This window comes from Lichtheimia ornata, assembly GCF_029851405.1.
Source record: "Lichtheimia ornata isolate CBS 291.66 chromosome Unknown scaffold00031, whole genome shotgun sequence".
NCBI lineage: Eukaryota > Fungi > Mucoromycota > Mucoromycetes > Mucorales > Lichtheimiaceae > Lichtheimia > Lichtheimia ornata.
In genome coordinates, this window is record NW_026695351.1 from 30,427 (window position 1) to 46,234 (window position 15,808).

At 44.2% G+C, this 15,808-nt stretch overlaps 4 protein-coding genes across 4 annotated transcripts; 1 reads left to right on the forward strand and 3 right to left on the reverse strand.

Moving 5' to 3' along the window:
• Window positions 1–681: 681 nt before the first annotated feature.
• O0I10_006744 (uncharacterized protein) lies at window positions 682–4,540 on the forward strand (the record flags this gene model as incomplete). The annotated part of the gene is made up of 11 exons (XM_058486769.1): window positions 682–846; window positions 915–1,298; window positions 1,367–1,421; window positions 1,501–1,596; window positions 1,666–2,015; window positions 2,090–2,492; window positions 2,554–3,207; window positions 3,261–3,392; window positions 3,461–3,667; window positions 3,739–4,031; window positions 4,094–4,540. The coding sequence occupies 11 exons, from the start codon at window positions 682–684 to the stop codon at window positions 4,538–4,540; spliced, it is 3,186 nt and encodes a 1,061-aa protein (XP_058342355.1).
• A 2,036-nt stretch (window positions 4,541–6,576) lies between these two features.
• O0I10_006745 (uncharacterized protein) lies at window positions 6,577–9,419 on the reverse strand (the record flags this gene model as incomplete). The annotated part of the gene is made up of 2 exons (XM_058486770.1): window positions 6,577–9,023; window positions 9,095–9,419. The coding sequence occupies 2 exons, from the start codon at window positions 9,417–9,419 to the stop codon at window positions 6,577–6,579; spliced, it is 2,772 nt and encodes a 923-aa protein (XP_058342356.1).
• A 343-nt stretch (window positions 9,420–9,762) lies between these two features.
• Window positions 9,763–11,755, reverse strand: O0I10_006746 (uncharacterized protein; the record flags this gene model as incomplete). The annotated part of the gene is made up of 8 exons (XM_058486771.1): window positions 9,763–10,049; window positions 10,134–10,595; window positions 10,658–10,721; window positions 10,790–11,022; window positions 11,080–11,256; window positions 11,316–11,372; window positions 11,449–11,477; window positions 11,589–11,755. 8 exons carry the CDS (start codon window positions 11,753–11,755, stop codon window positions 9,763–9,765), a joined length of 1,476 nt encoding a protein of 491 aa, XP_058342357.1.
• A 1,023-nt stretch (window positions 11,756–12,778) lies between these two features.
• On the reverse strand, window positions 12,779–15,143 carry O0I10_006747 (uncharacterized protein; the record flags this gene model as incomplete). Its single annotated transcript, XM_058486772.1, has 7 exons — window positions 12,779–13,344; window positions 13,404–13,754; window positions 13,814–13,943; window positions 13,998–14,066; window positions 14,122–14,418; window positions 14,476–14,962; window positions 15,025–15,143. 7 exons carry the CDS (start codon window positions 15,141–15,143, stop codon window positions 12,779–12,781), a joined length of 2,019 nt encoding a protein of 672 aa, XP_058342358.1.
• Window positions 15,144–15,808: the final 665 nt, after the last annotated feature.

Genomic DNA, 15,808 nt, shown 5'->3' on the forward strand with positions numbered 1-15,808 from the left:
TCTTCTTCCGCAAAGGTTTGTTGCGGGATTCGTACTCACTTATCCTGAAATAGCATACTAGTGACCTCATTCAACATCCTATCCTTGATTGAAACCTGGATGAGTTTACTATAGGGTCATCATGAATGGGGTATATTGGTTATGTAAAGCAATCTCTTTTGTTTGTTATTATGTGAGTCGATAATTGTGCAACACAATGATTTGCTCAAAACACATGGCGAAACCATGCGATCACCACCAATGTTGTTAATGACATGGCAACTATATACATCTCCATGGCAATAGAGACGTGTGCATGAAAGCGAATGGTATCTATTATTGAATCCTATCCATGGTTGTTGCTGAGTGTAAAAAAAAGGCAGACTGAATGGGGGATCACAATATGTGTGTGTGTGGTGTGTGTGTGTGTGCCTTTGACTCCTTCTCAGGCATCAAATCAGCTACCTTTATTCTCTCTTTCTCTTTCGCTCTTCTTGGATATTTGTACCTTTTTTTAACCTCGCTAACATTCGTTCCTTTTTTGTCCACTCTTTTATTATCTTGTCTATACGCCAGGTCCACATCTACTTCCCCCACCCCTCGCCCTCGTTTTATTTCTCTTTTACTCTTTTATCCTTTTCCTTCTTCTCCTCCCCTTCGCTCATTTTTCTTCTTTGACCCTCGCCCGTTTGTCCTTGTGAAATGTCACCGCCAGAGTGCTCATCCACTGACGCTTCTTGTTGTGATCAACTTGCTCCACCATGCCCAACATCTACTCTGTATTGCACCAAATGCCAGCACTTGATTGAAGGCGAATATGTACGCGCATTAGACGGCACTTTTCACTGGGATTGTTTCAGTTGTCTCGTAGGTGTCCAAATCAGTCTATACAAAACCTATGCACACACCTTTTGACAGCCTCTCTCTCAATGTAGGATTGCAATGAGCCTGTTGCTTCACGATTCTTTCCCATTGAAGGCGACCATGGTGTACAGCAACCGCTTTGTGAACGAGACTATTTTCGACGACTCAACCTTGTATGTGAAAGTTGCGGGGACGCTCTCAGGGGACCCTATATTACGGCAGTTGGCAAAAAGTTCCATTTGGAGCATTTCTGTTGCAGCGCTTGCTCTGTTGTGTTTGGTCCTGAAGATTCATACTATGAACATGACAACAATGTCTATTGTCACTATCACTACTCGATCAAATTCGCTATTCAATGCTCCGGTTGTGAAACGGCCATCCTTAAGCAATTTGTGGAGATCCCTCGAAACAACGTGGATGAACACTGGCATCCAGAGTGCTACATGATCCATAAGGTAAGATACCTATCCACACACACACACACGCAACCTATGCTTAATTGCTCTCTCTCTCTCTCCTCTAGTTTTGGAATGTCAAGGTGGCACAAGACGGCGAACAAGCTGACCGTCAAGATCGAGGTATTGACTTTTTGCACCACCACCACCCCCCGTTCTTGTCAAAAAGAAAAAAAAAGCGACTTATTGTCCTTCTCCTTAGATGTTACAAAAATGACGATCGATGAGCTTCGAGACTCTCAAATTGCCATGGAAGACAAAGTATATCGTATATGGACCGTGCTTTCAGCATTTGAAGGTAAAGGATTCAGGATGATGGTGGTGGTATGCAATGTTATGCATGTACTCACAGACACAAATTTAATAGAATCGGCTGCAGCTTGCATTTCTGACATGTTGATCCACGTCTCTCAAGGAAGTTATGGTGATGGATTAAGGATGGCTGATTACTTTGTTACCCATGTCGAGGTGTTGTTTGCTGCCATTGACGATCTCGTATCACAATACCACGCCAAATCACTACCGGACTTTCAACACGAGCGGGAATCACGCATGCTATGCAGAAAGATTATCAACTTTTTCACCCTGCTATCACAAACGCAAGAGACCGGCTTAAGGCGAATGGGCATCACCGAAGATCTTTTATCATTGGTCACTCGTTTGGCTCATTTTCTCAAGGGATTAATCCGTGTTGGTTTAAAGGCTGCTTTGAAATTGGTAAGTCTACTATGATGCTTTATCATGCATTTATATTTAACATCTTCCTCTCTCTCTCTCTCTCTCTATTTCAGGAAGCAAAGCAGCAAGATACAAAATCCATTGTCATCAGTCGCTTCCTAAGTCAGCTGGTTGAACTCGCCAATAAGCAACGCTACACATCAAGTGACCTTGACTCTCCCCTTGCAACTGACCAATGTCACGCGTGTAACACCATTTGCGATGATCAATGTTATCGTTTGATGCATATGCGTTGGCACGATCGCTGTTTTGCATGTTCAAAGTGCTGTGCACCTCTTCGTGACGAATATGAATCGGCCTTTTGGGATACAAAGCAATCACTCATTTTATGCAAGCTGTGTACAACACCTGGACCTGATCTCAAACAAGGCTTTGAACGCGTATCACAATTGCAGCAGTTTTCGTTCTTGCTTCGATTCACACATCGACGACTCTACAAGTTATTGGGATTGCAAGGTGAGTTGTACCGTGATGGATGGATTAAAGGGAGATGTATTAACCTATTGGATCCCATTAGATACGCCACCTGTACAAAATCAACCACCAGCCAATGTCGCCAATGCAGCAGCCGTTATGTCAGCAGCAACCAATCCAACGCCCAATGACGATAACAATCCATCCAAAGACGACAATACCAACAAGGAAACCATTCACTTGGGTGATATCAAACGTGTGAAATCCACCAGCACCGGTAGAAAGCTCACTGATTCACGTCGTATTGCCAAACGATCCACGTTGATGGAAACGCCTAGTCCCAACACCGCCTATGTGGCAAATCAGGGCGGACAAGATGATAGCGTTGCCTTGGAGACAGCAAGAACAGCTATACCCACTCCCAGCCCTAGTGATAGTGGAGATCCAAGAACAGCAGCACAACCCATTCCGTCGACACAATCATTGCAACAACAACAACAAAATCGTCCTCCTATGCACACCTCCATTTCAGCCTATGCAAAGGTGAAGCCTGTGGCCAAGTTTACATACATTGCCGAGCTCAGTGCCTTGAATCATTTCATGGTGAAGCACATTGCCGTGCTTTATTTGGAAGACTTGCTCAAGGATCATTTTACGCTCGAAGAGCTGGTGGATTTGATTGATGAAAAAAAGAATTCGACTTTATGGGGAAAGTTTGTCACTAGTCTCAGAGCTGGAGGCAACAAGAAATCTAAAGGTAAATTGGTGAATCTTGATTGTGTGGGAAAGGATACTGAATTGTGATAATAGAGGGAACCTTTGGCGTGCCATTGGATATGCTGGTTGAAAAGAATGGCGCCGAGTCGAACTTGGGCGCTGGGCCAAGCCGTATCCGTATTCCCACATTTATTGATGATAGCATATCAGCCATGAAGCGGATGGGTAAGTTCAATGATGGATGGCAAGAGGAGAAGGATGTGATGGTGTTTTAACAAATCATGTACATGTAGACATGTCCGTGGAAGGCATTTTCCGTAAAAATGGCAACATTCGACGATTAAAAGAACTGAGCGATGAGATGGACGCCAATCCGAATAATGTGCATTTATCCAACGAGACCCCGGTGCAGGTGGCTGCTCTTATTAAAAAGTTTTTACGTGAGCTGCCAGAGCCATTGTTGACCTACAAATTGTACAAGTTGTTTACCGTGGTGAGCAGTGAGTATCTAAAAAGATGGATTGGGGGAGAGAAAAAGAGACGCCTACTCACACGCGTGATGACTATGTAGAAATCAGATCGGAGCAAGATCGCAAGCGGGTATTGCATCTGGCATGCTGTTTATTACCAAAACCCAATCGAGACACGATGGAAGTATTGTTTCTCTTTCTTAAATGGGTGTCGACTTTTGCCGAGACTGAGGATGGAAATGGAAGCAAGATGGATTTGATGAACATTGCAACGGTGCTGGCACCCAATGTACTGTATTCCAAGAACAAGGATCCACTCAAAGATGAATTGTTTTCTGCCACCGTCATTGATACCATCCATATGCTTTTGCAGTATCAAGAAGAATTTTGTGCGGTATGTAACACGTGTGTGTGTGTGTATTCAAGTCATGAAATCTAATATGGTTGGTATGATAGGTTCCTGAAGATATCATTGTGCCGTTACAGAACTTATCATTTGACGAAGAGGACATGGAAGCGAGTGCTCGAGACATTTTACGAAAGTGTGAGGAAGCCATGCAATTAAAGAAATCAAGGGTTGCAGGTGAACTTGGATCATCGTCCTCTCCCTCCATGCCTCCACGACAAAACTCTTCACCAGCAGCCATCATGACTGTAGTAGCAGCAACATCAACACCCACGGATGAAAACACATCATCTAAAAGACCAGATTTACCGGTATCATCACCCATTGACATTCGCCACCACCACAAACAAACACAAAATGGGTCAACAACAATGGCTTCACCTCCTCTCTCAGCTACCCCTCCCTCTTCCTCCTCCACATCACCACCTACTTGCAACAACAACAATGACCTGATACCATCCTCTGCTCCCGCTGCCACATCTGCAAATGCTCGATAATTCTTTTTGATTTTCTATCGTATTATCTACCAATATCTTTATTATTAAAATAAGTGAATGTTGATAAGATGAAGTAATCCATGAAAGGAATAAAAGATAACCAAAAAGGAAATGAAAGCCAAAGAGATCACGGAAGAAGAACCGTAGTAAAAGAAGGTTGTTAGTATCAATAATGAAAGATCACAACACCCAAATGCCATTACTTACCCCTACTCGACCAGCAAGTAGAGAACGCCGGGATAAACCCGGCTCCGACCCCCTCTACGTGGTTAGCGTAGGGGGGCCGTGGATGGCTGTGCCGTTGTTTATGTTCTCTACTATTGCAAGATGTCAGTATAAATCATACATCAAGATCCAAACTTGACAGACTTACCTTGCTGGGGAGAGGGATACCGGGGGAAAGGGGAAAGGCGGAGGCGAGTGGAGACGAGGGACACCGAATAAATAATAAGACCAATCCTTGCTGAACAAGGAACTTGACCACCATCTTGGCCATGGACCATGAACAAGGAACTTGACCGTCGACTTGAGCAAAAAGAATCCTTCACTTGATGACAATAACACCAGAAAAGATAACGCCTGCATGTTGTCAGACCAGTGCAATAGTGTGCAGGACCAAGAGCCGTAGACAAAATGTACCAAGGTTCCAATACCAAGAGACCATGACACCACCCACGCTTTCTGCTTGATGATGACGCGACAACAATGACTGCTGCCTGTTGTCAGACCCAATGACATGATATGGCAAGAGCAAGGACCATGGATCAAAGAACATGACACCCACAACTGAAAGTAATAGCAAGGACCACCGAGTGATAGTAAAGTACTACAGCAGTCTTGGAGAGTAACAGCAAGGCTTGATTGTAAGAACAGCGCTTCGTGATAGAGCAATACATAGAGCGAGAGAGTAAGATTGTATAGAGAAGAGAGAAGAGAGAAGAGCGAGAAGAAAGTGATGGAAAATGGTCCGTGTCAAATCATGCTTAAATGGGGTTGGGGCTATGATAATGGAAAGGAGTAGATCCAAGTAGAAAAGATAACGAGGATCCAGAACACCAGTATCATCAACATCAGGTGGATGTCTCATACACGGGCGTTCTTTTTCACATTCTCAAAGGAAGGATCTTTTTACTCGGATCATAATGACGCACTAAATTGGAACCATTGTTTGCTCCCCCATATTCCTCTCTACGCGTGCGCTTTTTTTGCAAGTGGCCAAATGATAGGATCCTTTTCCCCTACATCACAATGACCCATCAGATTTACGTTCGCTGATTATTTTCCCTTCCCCTATCGTCAATAAACCGAATTCATTTTATAGCAGTTATTAACAACGATCAATGAGCCTGAATGGCATTTCATTAAACTTATTGCATGATTCAGTGTGGTGGAAGTGTATGGGCGTGTCAAAAGGAGGCCATAAGCAAGCAAATGATATGTTACACTGCATGCATGTTCAACGAATTTCTCCTCCACACCGCATTCATACAAGATGATTGAGGTCTGTAATGACGTTACGTGCTCTTTCAAGCATACAAAAAAGAAACCCAGTTAAACAACGCCATCTTGATAGCCATCTTCCAGTATACTTCCAAGCGAATAAAAGCAGCAGATAAGCCAATATGTAAAAACAAAGCAAATCTTATTTGGGGATGAGTGGGTCATTAGCAGCACACGTAGCGATAAGTCGTTCCACAGAAAATCGACGTTTACGAGCGAAGCGAGCAGTTGGCACCAATATAATTATATTTGCAAGCAGCTCTCATCCTACAACTATTTCAGATGCAATGTTGGGACCAAAGAAAATAGTATATATGATCGATTTTAACCCCTCCTCCAAAGTCAAAAAGTAGAAAAAGGATGCATGATTTACAAAGTAGACGAGAAAACGGGAATTGATGCAGATCAGAGCAGAAAGTGTGTATGTGTGTGTGATGGTAAGGGGGGGGAATTGTGAGGGGGAGGGGAGTGTGTGTGTGTGCGTGTATAAATGTGAGTATATGAGTTTGTGTGTGTTTGCAAGGGAAAAAAAGGGATTATGAATAAGAAGGATAGTAATGAAAAGGAGGATTGAAAGAAGAAGCTTGTTGTGAATTCTTGTCATGTTCCCATCCACTGTCTTGAGCACTATGATCTGGTTCAGGACCCCAACCATCGTCAACAGAGTTATTGGTGCCTTGTTGACGCGGAGAATCAGCGCCAGCTTGTGGAGGTGGAGGTGGAGGTGGTGCTGCCATCATGGGCATGGCCATAGGTGCTGGATAGTAATAGTAAGGATACATGGCAGATGGATTGACACTATAATAAACCATTCCATTGGCTTCAAAACTAGAAGGCATATAGGATCCATTGTCCGGTGATTCTGTGCTTGTAGATCCATTGGGTGGTGTAGTGGTGGATGTTGCATTAGGAGCGGGAGAAGGAGCTGCATCAACAGAGGTAGGAGCTGCGCTAGTGACCATTGGCATCATAGCTGAGGGTGGTACGCCAGCAGAAGCAGATGTCATGGGCATTGGAATTGGATACGGTGGCATAGGCATGTAACCTCCCATAGCAGGTGGATAAAAATAGGGTATTCCTTGTTGCATTGCTGCCGCTGCTGCCGCTGCTTGAGCTGCTGCTGCTTGTTGAGCTGCTTGCGTTGCCATCATATCATCCTTATCACCTTCATCACCACCAACCATGGGCTCTTGTTGATCACGTCTTCGCCAATTGCCTTCTAGATCACGTTGTCGTGGTGGTGTTGCAGTATCCACTTCACTACGGCTGGCACTGGCAGATGTATCGGCTTCCAATATAATCTCAACATCCGATTCTTGGTCTTCTTGATCCTCAATAAAACGCTCATGACCACGTGCATCATCACGTGGGGATCCAGAGGATTGCCATGGCTCTGTTGCAAATGCGTATACTGATGAGGATGCGTTTTCAGGAGCAGATGTTGGTTCTGATGCTGCTGCTGGTGGTAGCGTGGGTGTCGTATGGATGGGCTGTGAAGGTGAAAACGGCTTGGCGTGCTTTGACATGGGCTTTGATTTGGTGGTGGTGGTAGTCGATTCCAATGGCTTCTTTTGTGATAAGTAACCTCGACCACGACGTTGTTGATCTCGAGGTGATTGTTGCTGCCGGTCCTTGTTGTCTGTTTTACGCCATGAACCAGATGCACTTGATCCCCATCCATCGGCCTTGTTGGAAGAAGAAGAAGAATCACCACCCCATCCATTAGCAGTACCAGAGGATTTCGAAGACCATCCACCCGTGCTTTGACCCCAATCAGCAGCTTTTTTCCATCCATCATCACCATCATCAGCACTTTGATTGTTGACATCACCCCAACCATTGTCCGTTGTCGATTTTGCTCCATTTTCTTCTTCTTCCCATGGTACAGATGCATTCCAGCTGTCGTCATCGTTAGCCTTAATATTCTCGTCTTGTGCAATAGCATCGCTTTTCCAGTTAACATCATTGCTAACTTTCTTAGTATCCCATGATGCCAAGGCCTTCCATTCAACTTCTTCTCCTTCTTCTTCTTTCTCATTGCTGGCAACTGGTTTTTTGGATGCTGGTGGGCGTTTTTTGGTATCATTGGTGCCACGTGACATGGGTTGCTTTGATTTGGATTGTTGACCTTTGTCGTTACGTGGTTTGGTGTCAAAGCGTTGTTTCCATTCAGCTGCGGCATTGTTTGGATCCCATCCAGTCGTCTGGGGTTGCTCAATGTTGCTCCACCCTTCATCTTTCTTTGTTGTTGTGGTTGTTGTAGAGCCCCATCCTTCATCCTCCTTTGCTGCTGTTGTTGTAGAGCCCCATCCCTCATCTTCCTTTGTTGTTGTTGGAGTAGAGCCCCATTGTTCATTCTCTTTGTCCTCATTCGTAGTCGATCCCCATCCCTTATTAGCAGTCGTATCTTCCTTATCAGTGGTTTCCAATGTTGGCCATTGTTGATCAAAGCTCTGTACAATGGTTTCAGCCTGCTGCCATTGACTACTTGCTCCAGCACCATCAGGAATGTCCGCTTTCATACGTCGATTACGAGATTGATATTGCTGCTTATTGCCACCATGACGCTTTGATCGATAATATTCATCCAATGTGCTGAATTTACGTCCTTCACGTTCTTCAAGTTCCTCCATCCGCATCAATTCTTCGTATCCATCATGACCCCATCGTTGATTCAATACTTCCTCAGGGACCTTTCGATGAACATTGCGATGTTGATAACGTCGTCTTTGTTGTTGTTGTTGTTGTTGTGATGGTGCTTCTGCTGGTTGTTGCGGAGAGACGAATCGAGGTGTTGATGAAGGTTGTTGATCCTTATCATCGGTAGTGGGCTTTAATGCATCATTCCTGTATCGATCGTCATGACTCCAAAATCCGCCAACGTAGGGTACAAAACTGGGATCTTCAGCCAAACGTCTTCGATATTCTCGTCGTTCAATGATTTGCTTTTCACGCTCGTTGAGATTATCCATCTTTGGTGGACCTATAAAACAACATTCATGTCAAAATCATACATAAAAAGAACATGATGGGGATACTACTACTATTACTTACGAGGCGTTGTTTCTTCTTCTTCTTTTATGTCTGATGCCGTTGACGTTGACGCATTTTGCTTTTCTTCTCCAACAACAGCAGTATCCTTCTTGTCCTTTGAGTCTTCGCCATTGTCACTCTCTTCTTCTTCGTCTGAGCTGGCACTTTCGTCACCACTCTCGTCGCTCTGGCTGCTAGTGTCGTCGTCTGACGAGCCGTCGTCATAGTCTTCGTCAGAGGTCATTGCTGAATTGGTGTCACTGACGGCATCGCCTCCTCCTTCTTCACTGTCAGACTCATGGTCATGAGGCATACGTGCCTTCTTTCTTGATTTCACGTAAGACATGTATAGAGTGGGGTGATTAAGAGTTACGCGAGTAGGGGGGTGGGAGGGGTGGCAAAAATAGAAAGAGAGATAGAAAGAATAGATGTATATGCACAAGAAAGAAAGAAAGAGAGGGCACACTCAATACACGCACGCACGTACACACACACGCTGGGATATGTAGAGAGTGAGAGAATAGGGAACGATGCAAGAAGATAAAAGTGGAATAAGGTCAAGTGACTGTGTGTCTGCTCCAAATGTCCCCTTCATCCCCTTGACTCGCATCATCATCATTACCACCAACAACAGCAACACCATTGTAAAGATGAATTTTACTTACAAAGGAATAAAACATCATAAAGAATCAATAACGTAACACGAGTGTGAATGCTCCATCTTGATCATCCTTGGATACAGTGGAATCAACCTGCATATCTTGTTCTTCCGGAATAGCTTGCACCATGCTATCCTCCATCTTGACCGCCACCATATCTTTTTTATTTGCCACATGTCGTACCAACTTGACTTTTTGATGAGGAGCCATGTTCATCTTGCCCATCAGCTTTTCTCGCAAATCCTTCACCGTCAATTCTTCAAGATAGATAGCGCGATACAAGTTGGCATTGCCGAATTTGACAAATATACACAATTCTACACGTACACGTACACGTACATCATCATTAGCATTTCCGAAACCATGGATCATCTCCTGATTTGTATGTACACACAACATACTTGCAGCTCGGCGTCGTCTTTGTGGCACATAAAGTGGATCGGCACCTAACATCATCGTTGGCTTTGTTGTCCCGTGCGATATCAACGTTGGCGGTGCAGGCAATGTCGTTGATGGATACAAGATAGGTCGTCCCAATGATAAAGACGTTGCCGTTGCTAATGTTTGAAGTGATCGATCATGATGGAATTCTGTCTGAGACGCAACATAGTCATAGTAAGAACGCTTGATACCATAGGCTGATGTGGAAAGGAGATGATTGGATGCTGCTGATGATGAAGAAGGTGAGGGTGAAGGATGAATCATGCATTGTTGTTGTTGTTCATGGTTGTATTTGGTTGTGCCATGACCTTGTAAAAGTGGATTGGGGGATGATGGCGTGTGATCAGATGCGGCAAGAAACATGGTGTGTGGTTGTGTTTGTGTGTATGCAAGCCAAAGAGGATGCATCTCGCCATTCTTGCCTACTCGTTTTTGAGTAAACAGGGTGCCATCCTACATGTACCTATCTAATACGTACATTTACCTCTCATTTTCTCAAGCTGTTTCTCCACATGGCGTGCATCATCCTTGTTTTTACGTTCAGCACCCTATTATTCATGCAGCACATGCTGCTGTTAGTTACCCTACCAAAAGTAACATGCTTCTAAATACATACCTTGTCTCGAAAGAATTTGACAAGGCAATAGCTTTGCTCGATAGTATCATCCATTTGATTCGTCATACAAAGTCGCAAAGGAATGCCTTTCACACCTTTGATCCTTGAAAAATCGGTGGACAAGCAATTGAATCGGATGCTGACCGTGGCACCCACTTTGGCATCCCACTTGAATGTAACCCTGTCAAAGCATGATGTTACGACATCCTTCACACCTTGACATCGATGGGTATCTGTAGCCATGTCATTGATTACTATCAGCGTTCTTCCAACCCCTAATTATTACGTACCAATATCAATGGCACGAGCCGTATTGACGTGTTTTTGTTGACTGATCCAAAATTTCCAGTAGTTGGTCGCATCTTTTCGATGCGTTTCATCGTGGAACGTGAGGCTGATAGAGCTGGTAATGACTTGGTCGTCGTCGCAATCATCCAATTTGCCGATAACAACATTATAGTATTGGCCTACGTATAAGCGTGTAAGTCACATGGAGATGCAAAAAAACATAAACAATGACACATGCCTTTGTTGAGATATGTCAAAGGCGATTCTTCATTCTTTTGTGTAACGGCGGTTGGCGCTGTTGTGCATGATTGATGATGAATCAAGAATCAGTGATGGTCCAATTCAATGATCGATCTCATTTTCTTATTCACCTTCTAATATTGCCTTGAAGCGTAGATTACTAAGTAAGAGGAAGATGAGTTCACACACACATAGATCAAAACACACGCACACACGCGTAGCAAAAAGTGCATGGGTTACACCACGATGAACTTTATACTGCACCACATACCTTGAAGTAACTGCAGCTGCAGAAGCCGAGGTCGGTGCTGATGATGGGCAACTGATAGAAGGCGATGTAGATGATGCTGATGATGACGATGAGGATGAGGATGATGCATGCGTTGAAAGGACGTCTGTTGTTGTGGTAGTAGTAGTAGTAGTAGTAGGTTGTTCCATGTTGTTGATTGATGGAGATGGCGTGTTACAGTAGATGGCGCTATCCACAGAGGGGGAACGTTGATGTTGTGAAAGAGCCGTGTGATAGCTTTTGGAATAAAAGAATCGAGGTTATTATGTATGGATGGGCCTTTTTTTATGCACGGGGTAAACGATAATAGGAAGATTGCTCACTCTTGCACAAAAACAAAGGATGATGGCGATGGGTTGACAAGCATATGGAGGGCACAAAAAAAAAGGGTCCTTGCAGCAAACGAAACAACTTGTTGACAGGGTTGATTCAAGTGAGAGGGAAGAAAAGAAGAAAAAAAGATGAATCCCTGTGACATGCATGCATTAAACAATGTTCACACACACACGAACACACCTTGTTTCTCGATTCCGATCATGTAAATCGCAAAATCGCAAAATCCGGTGGATTGGGAATAGCACATACAATTCGCATGCTTACCTGATTAGAGCTGGTTTGTGATACATTCATCATGTCAATAGGAATGTCAACAATATGGTCATGATATCATCATGGATGTTGGTCTGGACTTTCTTTATTGCATATTGGGCATGATTTCTTGGACATACCTTCCTCTTGTTGCACGCTCATCACATCACAATGAAATGAAAAAAGGAGTAAGACACGAGCAAAAAGAAGGTTGTCGCGTTGTTGATAGTTATCGAGCACTCATGGCACAAACCACGCATCTGTCGTCATCCATCTCCTCATATCATTTTCCAAACTTTGTTTTTTTTCATTTAGAACAACATTAACTTATCAAGTGAACCAATCCGTGATCGACAATGAATTGCTCTTAGTGTAACGGCGATTGTTCTTGGGATCAAGGAGAGATGGCGTTGTCGTCCCCTTGCGCTGGCGTGATACACGCGCACATGTGTGCTGGTCTGTGCAACGCACATTGGTGTGCTTCTTCTTTCAGATGTGAATGTACCACACAATCCCCCAACCCCTTTTTCCCAAAAGCGACCACTCTAGGCGTTGTTTATGCGGGTGTCATGCTCTCTTGTTTATTATGTACAATCTGATAGGGTTGGTGTCTCTAGCCACTTCTGTAGAATACGTTTAACAACGGCGCCTTCATTGGGGTCCATTTTCTCCAAAAATTTGATTGCCATCTTGTGGGATGGATCGTTGGGTATCAAAAGATCAGTGTCAAAGAGATGAACAGAGGAACCACCCGTAGGGATACATGTCATTGTAAGCTGCATTGTCGTTCCTGATCCATCCTCGCATAAATCGAATTGGGATTCTTGTAAATGTTTCTTTGATATTTCAAAGGTGGCCGATTCGTATCCTTCGCGAGCTAATCGAATCGAAAAACAGCTCTCCATCAAAGTGACAGAACAATTGGGGTGTGCAAATGTAAGCGATGGGGTAAAGTGGATGGCGAGTGTTGGTAGCTGTATCCCTTGTTGGCTGTTGTATAGTAGTGAGGGTCGTTCCTTCTTAGGTTCGGTTGTTGGTGGTGGTGGGTGAATATCAGATGTCGACGTTGTCGTAATTGTAGTTGTAGTAGTAGTAGGTGCTGGTTGTATAGGTGATATGGTCTTTTGAGATGTGGAGGTGGGAGTTGAGGCTAATGATAATGACATGTCAACCGAGTATAGCAACAACAAACAAGCGTGTATACCTTACCTTGAAGGATTTGTGCAGCGTATAATCCAACCTTACTCGCTTTTTCAGTTTTGACAGCCTTTGTTGCCTCCTGCTTTTGTCGTTGCAATTCTCGTTCTCGTTCCTTTTCCTCGTGTAGTTCTCGTGCCTTTTCCCATTGTTCTCGTAATCGTTGCCGCTCCTCTTCCTTGCTAATGACAGGTGCACCTTTGAGGATCTTTCCTTGTTCCCACAGCAAACCACATCCATTGCACAATGTTCCTCCTCCTTCGGGTCCTCGTCGCCACATTGCTGTCACCTTGGTGCTGCAATACAAACAACGTCGTATACCATCATCCTTGACAGCAGCTTGCTTGCCCTTTGAAGGTGATGCTGTATCAATTCTTGGTTAATTACCATATCGGAAGGTTGCATTATTGTTGGTTGCCTACCTTCATCAGGCTGATCACTACGAGGTCGCTTGCCCAGCCTTATCGCATTGAGCAATTCATTCCTCTTCTTTTCGGCAAGGACAGGCCCTGACACAATCTCGGGTACGGTGTTTGCTTTTTGTATGAGTTCCTGTCATTCATGTTAGCCATTTATTGTCGCCTTGTCTAATCACATGATATGCACCTCAATTGATTTATCCGAAGATGGTTCACTGTGTTGCAAGTACGATCGATTGGGTGTTGCTTGTTTCATCTATCAAATAATCCTTTAGCATCTTTATGTAAAGCATGTCGCTGCTGCTATTTACCCTGACAACCATTTCATCACGCACTTTTTCTGCTGGATGCACATTGGATAATATTGCATGAAGTAATTCAGCATCGACGTTGCGTAGGCGCATGTTGACAGGTTGACATGACTCTGATGGTGGTGCTGGTGGTGGTGGTGAAGCCGACTTTGACCTTGTCTTGTTGAGAAGATCCGCCAAATCACGCACTTCGGGTATATTGGAATCTTTTCCCCATCGCTTCAACTTTTCCTTGGGGTCCAAAAAGAAATCATCGGCAACATGAGGATCCAACGGCAGTAGAAATGAGCCCATCAACTAGTAAATCTATCAATGCATTGAAATGTATGCGAAGGCACTAAAATGATCACTGACCTCGAATGGTGCTGGTACAGAGGTGACCTGAACAATGATATCTTTTGGAAACAATACTCGTTCACCGGGCACTTCTTTGAATTCCATGACAATATCCGAATAAACAAGCTCCTTTCGATGATGATCAATTGTTGCGTTGTTGCCATCTTTCTCCTCCATGACAACATCATTGTCATTCGTGTCTTGGTTGGATTTGTTGTTGTTGTTGCTATTATCATCCTGCATTGCTATGTTGGGGATTGGATGACCGGCTGCTTCCGCTAATGCTGACCATGGCTCGGTGCGTACAGCTTCATAAAATGCCGTATCATGAAACAGGTGCGTGCCGAGTTCTACTGTACATGTCCCTAGATAGCGCATGTTGGGCCACTTTTTGCGTGTATTGGGAGCTCGTCGTATCTGCTGTGTGGTGTCGGCACGGTATTTGACAAAGACTGAATGCATCCAGTTCAACCGCGATTGGAGCAATGACAACAAGAGCGATCCACTATTTGACACACGATCAATACTCGTGTCAACATGTCCCCCACCACCCAATCGTGTCAATACTTTTTCGCATTCTCATGAACAATGGTTGACGACTGTGGCTCTTTATCCGCGGGCAAGTCGTAATTGCGAAGACTCGTCTCGATGCGTTTCCTGGCAGCAATTATGGCAGAGGTTGACATTTTTGTGGGACAAAGAAAAAGTCGGCAGGATGTCTAGAGAAGGAGGAAATCCAGCACCACCACCACCACCCATTTTCGGTATTGTCTCATCCATCGACACGGCACAGTAGACTTGGTGCCTATATAATGCTAACTCGTGGTTGCTACTTGTTGATCCCTAATGTTTACCTGGTTTGCATTGTAAGTGTCCCATGGCTACAAATAACACGAGCTTTTTCGTTCCTAAATGATCTTGTAATAAGGCTAGGTTGCATTCGCTTCGCTCGTTGCATGGCTTCTTACCACTACTATACACCCTTTTCCATGGCAACCACTCCTTTGTGCAACCTGTCAACCATCGTCATCTAACTCCATGTTTTGGCACTCCATGCATATAGTCCGCCACCACGCATCAAATGCATCCCTTCATCTTGTCACAATGCACGCCCAAAGGATAGAAGCTTCCAAATCGATGTACTTTCGTTTGAAGCAATCTGTTGTACCTCTCAATCTATCTCTTGTGAATGATGTTGGATTAAAAAAGGATGACTTTAAGTACGAGATTGCAGTGGCCAACCATTTCTATTAACTCTGCTCCCTTTTTTGCTGATGATGGATACGTGTATAGCCGCCAGGACTAATTTGGCTACTCTATGTCAGTTGCCACTCATGCACTCTTTGTCGAT